Below are 9124 nucleotides of genomic sequence, written 5' to 3'. Positions count from 1 at the left end.
TTGTATTCCAAAATTCAATTTATTTCTTTCTTCTCTGAACATTCATAGGTTGCCCATTCCTTCCATCCTCCAGCATAGTGTTGAGCACTGAAAACATAAATCAAATAGTTAGTACTATAGATATTTTCTCCTGCTTTAAAACACAAGGTTGATAGGAACTTCAGAGATAAGAACTGGAGAGGTTTAGAGATGCAATGGCTATTCACCATACTGTTTAGACTTTAAGCCTATTTAAAAGATTGTGTTACATTTGAGTAGGATGAAAAGGTAGAGGCTCTTAGTCTCGCTATCCTGCCATTACTAACATAGTAATTAGAAGACATTTTTCAGTAGACTAATAAAAATGTAATACAATAGTCCCCCCGATCCACAGTTTTGCTTTCTGTGGTTTCAGCTACCTGTAGTCAACTGTGATCCAAAAATATTAAATGGAAAATTGCAGAAATAATTCATAAATTTTAAACTGTGAGCCATTCTGAATAGGGTGATGAAATCTTGCGCTGTCCCACCCAGGTCATCAGTGATCCCTTTGTCCAGCGTGTCCACGCTGTAAACGCTACCTGCCTGTTAGAAACTTAGTAGCCGTCTAGGTTATCAAATCGACTGTCATGATATCACAGTGCTTGTGTTCAAGTAACCCTTTTTTAAATTTTAATATAATAATGTAACCCTTTATTTTAATAATGGCCCCAAGCACAAGAGTAGAGATGCTGGCAATTCGGATAGGCCAAAGAGAAGCCATAAAGTACTTCCTTTAAGTGAAAAGGTGAAAGTTCTTGACTTAATAGAGAAATAAAAAGTCATATGCTGAGGCTGCTAAGATCTGCAGTAAGAATGAATCTTCTATCTGTGAAACTGTGAAGAAGGAAAGAGAAATTCATGCTAGTTTTGCTGTTGCACCTCAAACCACAAAAGTTAATGGCCACAGTGTGTGATAAGTGCTTAGTTGAGATGGAAAAGGCACTAAATTTGTGCGTGGAAGACAGGAACAGAAGATGGGTTCCAACTGACAGTAATGTGTTGTGCCAGGAAGCACTGAGCCCATACAAAGACTTCAGCAAGGGGTCCCCTGAAACGAGTAACACCAAGCTGCTTATTGCAAGTAAGGGATGGATACACAGATTCAGGAATAGTTTTGCACTGAAAGATGCCACATTCACATATCTTTTATTACAGTATATTGTTATAACTGTTCAATTTTCCTATTAGTTATTGTTAATCACTTACTGTACCTAATTTATAAATTAAATTTTATCATAGGTATGTATGCATAGGAAATAAACAGTATATATAGGGCTCAGTACCATCCAGTTTTAGACATACACTGGGGGTCTCGGAACATATCCCCTGCGGATAAGGGGGGACTGCAGTACCTATGAAACATTGCGATACACATTCTTGAAGCCATTTTTATCCTTCATCTACGCACCTGCTAAAGCCCAGAGATATTGCTGTGTCCAGAGCCTTCTTGCTTCTCACTCCAGCTACACACGAAAACACTAGCCTGTCCGATCTGGACGGCTTTGCTTCGTTGTACTTCTCGTGGAAGGCTTTTGGGTTCATCTGGAGAGCTTCACTTACCTCAGCCACTGAAAGAAATGTTAAGAATTTCAATTAAACTTTATACAGTAAATTTTATTGAATAGATTTTTTTTAATGAATCAGTTTAAGACATGTGTCACTTACATGGTATATTGACAGACCCGGGGATTTTTCCATACTCAAGAATTTCCCATTTCTCTCTAACATCAATTAACATAATGCTTTTGGAATTCAACCGGTTTTTAAGTTCCTCATAAGTGACATCTTCAGAAACAGCAGTACAAAAATTGTGGCAGCTTCCTTTTATTGACTTGACACCTGGAAAGAATAAAATAATTTAGGCATCTTCAAAATGCCAAATGGGCAGGCCGGCAGCACCGGGCAAGGAATGCAGCACCAATTTTATATAAAATCTAAGTTGCAGATGCCCAGTTCAGTCTGCTCCGTGCTTTTTTTCCTCTACCCATCTTTTCCACCTCATTTGCTAGTCAGAGGTGTTCTCACCCCTTGCTGTGTGTCTGTGTTCTCATAACATCGTTCTCCTTACTGGCACCAGAACACTTCAAAATGACATCGCTATCAATATCTGGAAAAGGTGGGTCAAAGGAAATTTTCCCCTGGTTCCAGCCAGCTAACTATAATTGACCTTTTTTTTTGACTTTGTGCCGGTGTCATATTCTACTCTCTCCAAGCCCCTTAATTGGAGGAAGCTTGTAAGTATACATTCAGCATTTGGTAACAGAATTGTGCAAATAATTTGTAAATCTTACCCTACTCCGAGTTACAATATAAAGAAAATTTTAATTTCATTTCCCCTTGCAAGAGAAGATAATAAGCCATGTTAGATGTAAGGACCTTACATCTGAAACTACCCTTGTAAGTCTTTTTTCTTTTGAGGAAGATGAGCCCTGAGCTAACATCTGCCACCAATCCTCCTCTTTTTGCTGAGGAAGACAGGCCCTAAGCTAACATCCGTGCCCATCTTCCTCTGCTTTATATGTGGAATGCCCACCACAGCACTGCTTGACAAGCGGTGCGTACAGGCACATGTGCGCACCTGGGATCCGAACCGGCGGACCCAGGGCCACCCAAGTGGAACGGCCGCACTTAACCGCTGAGCCACCAGGCTGGCCCCCGCCCTTATAAGTCCTTAATGGCACTGTTTCTATCTCTATTAAATAATTGAAAACATAATATGGTACTGGATAATAACTCATAAAATAAAATAAATCCACGAGTCCATACTGATGTAAGGATATAATCGAGTAAATAAATAAGTGGGAAGAAGGCATTATTTCAATTGATAAATGTAGAAGAAATGATGGAAACAAAATTATCATTAAGGAAACACCCCAGTAATAACTGTTGCAGGCAAGGACTATTGGTAGCTGCTAGATTTAGTGGGTGAAAATATGATGAGACACGGAATAGTATCTCCCCACCAGATACTTACTAATTACTAACTATCCAATGGAGTGGCAAGTGCTGCCAGCTTGAACCACTTGGAAAAAGACGGAAAACTGACTTTAGATGAGAAGCCTTTACTAAACATCCATTAAAGTTCTACCTGTTGTGAATCCAAAAAATAAAAAAATAACCAATCATTTAAGATCACTTCAGTAGTAATAAGATATGTTGACAACATGTACCCTCTAATATGATGCACTGAGCACAACAGTACTTCCCTAGCATTCTTGCCAAAAAGCATACCCTGAATCTAATCAGAAGAAATGCTCACTCAATCTCTAAAATAACCAGCACTCTTAAAAGTGTCAAGGTCATGAAAGACAGACTGTGGAACTGTCACAGATTGAAGCAGACTAAAGAGACACAACAAGTGAATACAATGTAGGATCCTGGATTGGATGTAGGACTATAAAAGCCATCAGTGGGAAAACTGGTGAAATTTAAATAAGGTCTGTGGATTAGTTACTAGTGTTATATCAATATTAATTTCCTGGTTTCAATAATTATACCATGTAAGATGTTGACATTAGGGGAAGTTGGGTAAGTAAGAATAAAGGGAACAACATTTGCTTTTGCAACTTTCCTGTAGGTCTAAAATTATATTTTAAAAATTGAAAAAAACCTGAAAAGATTTTAAAAATAAAAGCAAAAACAAGTTATTAATGTTCGTATTTCACAACAAAATGACCACTATGATAATGCTTCAAAATTTGTTTAAAATATTAAATATATTATAAAGTGAAATTGGTTTAAACCGTGTAAAACTGGTATAGGAAAAGATTTATGGGACCACAATATACCATCCATGAGAATTCAGTATGTGGTAACAGTGATATTTCAGATTAATGGGGAAATTATATTTTACTCAATAAATATGTAGGGCAACAGCTTGCCATCAGGAAGAAACTTTAAGCAGATTATTACCTCATTCCTTACATGTAAATAAATTTAAATTTAAACCTAAAAGTTAATAACTTAAAATAATAGAAAACAAGAGCAGATTATTTAAATTTGGGGATGAGAAGGCCATTCTAAACACAATACAAAAACTCAGAAGTCATAAAGATTTGACCTCATTAAAAATACTAAATTTATATATGGGAAAACCACAGTGAACAATCAGAAAACAAGTGGCAGGCAGGAAGAAGATATTTGTAAAATAGAAACAACAAAAGATGAGTATCAATAAAATAGAGCTCATACAAATAAATAGGAAAAGGACAAAAATCTCAATAGAATAATGGTCAAAACAAGAACAGGGAATCGACATTAGAAATACAAAAGGCCAATAAAATGTGAAAAGACGTCCAATGCCCAATCTCACCACTTATTAAGGAAATGCAAGATTTAAACAAAACTTTAGAATTTTGTCAGATTTGTAAATATTAAAAGGATTGATAATATTGGTGATGATATGAGAACATTGGTACTCACACATTGTTAGGAGTGCGTAATGTTAAAACCTTTTGAAAGGGAAATTTAGCAGTAGTAACTTTTTAAGTATGCATATCTTTTTTACCTCACAATTTTAGGAATTATCCTACTAGTATTAGCATGAATACATACAAATGTATACATGTATAAATACATTATTTGGCAGCAGTCTCTATAATATTGAAAAATGGAAATTAGCTGGAAGCTTATCAGTAAGGGAATGGTTGTATTACAAGTGGTACATTTATACAACGGAATATTATTTAATGTAGGTTGTCCAAAATATAGTATTAAATTAAAAAAAATTATTGGAGAACACTGTGTATAAGCCAGACATTCCCAAACTTTCTTGGTTCACGATGCCTTTAATATCTTAGTAAATTTTTTGCAGTGCCCATAGGCCAAAATAAATGCCTAGCGGTTCCATTTATTAAGCAGTTAAGAAAAGCCAAAAGTAAGTTCGAAAAACCATATCTTCTTGTAAAAACCATACACTTTAATATTTTCATTTGTCTTTCTCACTGATAGCAAAAATGAACACGTACCTATAATAGTTTAAAAATACAGGTTTCCCAGCCACTCCACTCTAAGGTATGTACCCCCAAAAAATTGAAAACAGGGACTCAACCAGATTCATGTACACCGATGCTCATAGCAGCATTATTCACAATAGCCAAAAGGTGGTAACAACCTGAGTGTTCATCAAGAGAGGAATGGATACACAAAATGTGGCATATACATACAATGGGATATTATTCAGTCATACAAAGGGATGAAGTTCAGACATACTACAACATGAAATTACAACACTGAAAACATTATGCTAAGTGAAATAATCCAGACACAAATGGACAAATATATTATGATTCCACTTATGTGAAATGTCTAGAATAGATACATTCACAGAAACAGAAAGTAGGGTAGAGGTTACCAGTGGTTGGAGGGAGGCGGGATCGGGAGTTATTGCTTAATGAGTACAGAGCTTCTGTTGGGGTGATGAGAATTTTTGAAATAGATAGTGGTGATGGTTGCACAACATTGTGAATATAATTAATGCCAGTGAATTATACACTCAAAACTGGTTAAAATGGTGAATTTTATGTTATACATATTTTACCACAATAAATAAATTTAAAAAATAATACAGGCTTCCTCTTCCTCTTCAGATTTTGACAAGTTGGTGCATTTTTGTCTACAACATTAGATCTTAAAACATCTGGAATCAAATTATTTCTCATTCAACTAGCTGTTTAGTGAATTCCCAGAAAATAAAAGGCCAGCAGCTGAATTTCACACTTGTTGCTGTTCCACATTGTTAGCAATAGGGACGCTACGGTAACTTGAAAAATTAGGTTAAACTCAAGATTGTGGCACTTAGCCATTGGGAAACACAATCACAGCGTGTAAGCTGTGTAACTGAATCAAAGATAGTTAAGGTTTTCTTGCATAGTGGACTCATATCAAACTGACTTTTAACCTTCTCTAATTCAGTTATACTCCTCTTGGGGTAGGGAGAGAACACGGTGTGTGATCCATCAGTGAAGACTAGATTTCTAGCCTTTCCCCTGAGCAAAAACCTGAAGCAAGTATGTTCCCTTAATGAGTCAGCTCTCCCAAGCCTCTTAGTGTATGAGCCTCTACTCCTCGCTAATTTTTCATTTAAAGCAATAGTGCATTTTTTTGTACAACATGGCCTCCATGCACTTGTAAATCAGCCACTTCTCAATCAAAGAAACCCTGATCTGTTCCCACACTGAAGACAAACTGGCTGTTTTTATTGAGAGGTGATGTGTGGTTCTCTGGGGCAATTTTCATGAGTCATGCAGACTATGTCTGATTTTCGGCTTTTTGAACCTAATCTTTGAATAAACTCCAATTTTGCTCTTTCCAACTGGTGAATCTAGCCTCACCTGGGTACTCCCTTCAGGCTACATTACAGGGTAGAGTCCAAGCTCCTTAGTATGTAAATAATGCCCTTCATCCCACCTTACCCGGTAACTTACCAAACCTTCTCCTCCGCCACATTCCTCCGCTGCCCCAATTACTCTACCCTCCAGCCTGATCAAAAGTATACATGTGCTCAAACTACATTTTTATGGTTGAAACAGCAGAAATTTCAGAGTCAGATAAACCAGGTTCAAATCCTGGCTGCCCACTTAGTGCTGCAACCCTGGGCAGATCACTCGAACTCTCTGGGACTTAAGTTTCTTATTCGTAAAATGGGAATAATGTTATTTAACCTTTAAAGTTGCTGTGAGGTTTAAATAATCCATACAGTACAAAGAATAAATATTTATTTCTGCCTTTCCTTCATGATTTATGCACACCATTCCTTCTAGAAGGAATATCTTTCTCTCTCCTTTCTACCTGGCACATTCTTACTCTCCTTTAAGACCCAGTTAAATGTAACTTGTCACCCCTTTGATTCAACAATTCCACTTCCAGGTATCTATTCTAGTAAAATACTTGTACATACACACAAAGAGGCATGTACCATGATAATTATGGAAGAACTTTTTATAGGAGCAAAAAATCGGAAACCAAAATATCCATCAATAGGGAACTGTCTAAATAAACTGTAGATACCCATATTATGGAATGTATGCACTGGTTAAAAGAGTTAAAAATGCTGCCATGGAAAGCCTCTGAATACCTAAGGGAGAAAAAATTACAGTAAAGTGTGCACAGTAGGTCACATTATATACATATGATTTATAATATAAATTTATATTATATATATAACATACAGATTATATATGTAGTATTTTTATGTCTACATTTCTTTCTGTATACTCATGGAAAATTGTTTAGAAGGATGTGTACCAAACCACATCTAGGGAGGAGAGCGGCATGGGGAGGGTGTATAAAGAGGGACTTACACTGTGCTTCATTGTTTGTTTTAATATAATGAGAATATAATCATGTATTACTGGTAGACCTTTTTAAATGAAAAAGGCACCTTTTCTCTAACATTTTCTGCAACTCAGGTAGAGCCAGTTCTTTCCACTGCAGTCTCACTCGGCTGGGCTGTCTGTGGTGATTATTTCCTTTGTGTCTGTCTCCCCCCAAAATGGTTGAGCGAACTGCAGCGGCTGTATCCTCACAGGAGGCCTGGCAGATTAGATGCTCAAGAAATGACTGTAGTATAAAGGAAAAACCAATTTGCATTGGTTAAGATGTGCATAGAAAAGCACATCTTAAACTACAGAGTATGTACCAACAGTTAAAACGGAATAAAAACTGGAAGAAGTGGTGCAGAGTGTTACGCCCGGGCCCATGTCCACGCACCCAAAAATAAAAGTTGTTGCTAAAGGAGAGGCAGCAGGTAAAGCAAAGAGAAGGAAGTGAGACCTGCTCTGAGTTCTAGATCTAATGCTTCCACTAACCACCTTCACTTCTCTGGCTTCTGATTCCGTCTGTAAAGTCAGGGGCGGTACTTTTCTGGCTCTAACGTTGTAATTCTACGTGACTGCTCCGTCAAGCTATGAGCCATGCTCTCTCGTCGGTCACATGTGTAACTCACAAGCCTGGGCTACTCATTGTGGCTCTCCCAGGCCGGAACTGGCCATCTGGCTCGTTTTTCCGAGTCCCGAATTGACCTTCATGGCTCAGTCAAGCATCAATACCCTTATACAAGCCTTCCCACGCGAGCTCCCATGAGCAATGTTTACCCCTCTCCCTGCGTCCCCGAGGGCAGCCCCAGACCCCAGTAGTTTGGGATCTGCAGGAACAAGAACTGCAAATAGGTGTTACAACCCCAGGTACCAAGAGTAATGGATCTGACTTTTAAGTGGAAGCCTAAAGAATCGAGCAACCCCAATGCCATCCCTTCCCCGGTGCTCCAGGTTAGGTGCTCTTCCTTTCCCCAGGGACCACCGAGCTCACCCCAGAGCGCAGAGTCGGCGGACCCGAGGATCGCCCAGCGCGCACTCCAGAGCAGCAGCCGCAGCGGCACCATCGCCAGCCAGCTCGCGCCCGTCGGCCACTGACCACTTCCTCCTCCGGCCCGTCTTCCTCCTCCTCCGGCCGCCGGGCCAGCCGAGCCGGGCTCTTGAGCGCCCTCCAGCCAGGCGCCGGCCGGACCGGGTAGTGCCACAAGGCGGAATCGCTGACCAAAACGAGCTCTGCTTCATAGCAAAATCATTTGGAAAGAAACTAAGGGCTGGGCTTGCCTTTTTGGTTTTATTATTTTTTCATGGAGAGACAAAGTTTAAAAGTGGAAAGTAGAATATATACCAAATACAATATTTAAAGATTTAAAGTAAATACATTTCTCTAATTTACTTTATAAGAGGATTCTCAGATTGGATTAAGGCAAACTACATGGACATTTTTCTGACTTGCTCTTAACTTCAATAGCTGGTTCAGTTGATGTCAGCATTAAGATAATCTCGTGCTTTCATCTTTTCTCCTCAACTTGATATTTGCGTATACGATGATAGCTTTGTCAGGGTTAGGTCCAACTATTTTATAAAATATGTTGGATTCCAATTGCTACTGTAACAAATTACCACAAATTTAGTGGTTTAAAACAGTACAAGTTTATTATGTACAGTTCTGTAGGTCAGAAGTCTCACTTGGCTAGAATTAAGGTGTCAGCAAGCCTGTGTTCCTTTTGAAGGCTCTATGGGAGAATTTCTTTACTTATCTTTTGCGTCTACTAGAGGCTGCCTGCATTCCT

The 9124-nt window shown here is 38.5% G+C and overlaps 1 protein-coding gene across 1 annotated transcript; it reads right to left on the bottom strand.

Moving 5' to 3' along the window:
• On the bottom strand, positions 1–8507 carry LOC106831094 (thiosulfate sulfurtransferase like domain containing 3). The gene is made up of 4 exons (XM_014841093.3): positions 8329–8507; positions 1687–1860; positions 1430–1589; positions 1–87 (listed from the first exon to the last, which is right to left on the bottom strand). The coding sequence occupies exons 1-4, from the start codon at positions 8399–8401 to the stop codon at positions 15–17; spliced, it is 480 nt and encodes a 159-aa protein (XP_014696579.1). The 5' UTR covers positions 8402–8507; the 3' UTR covers positions 1–14.
• Between the last annotated feature and the right edge of the window lie 617 nt (positions 8508–9124).

The sequence above is a fragment of the Equus asinus genome, chromosome 24 (genome assembly GCF_041296235.1).
Source record: "Equus asinus isolate D_3611 breed Donkey chromosome 24, EquAss-T2T_v2, whole genome shotgun sequence".
NCBI lineage: Eukaryota > Metazoa > Chordata > Mammalia > Perissodactyla > Equidae > Equus > Equus asinus.
The sequence above is the reverse complement of the archived record's forward strand: the minus strand, read 5'-3'. Positions and strand labels throughout refer to the sequence as shown.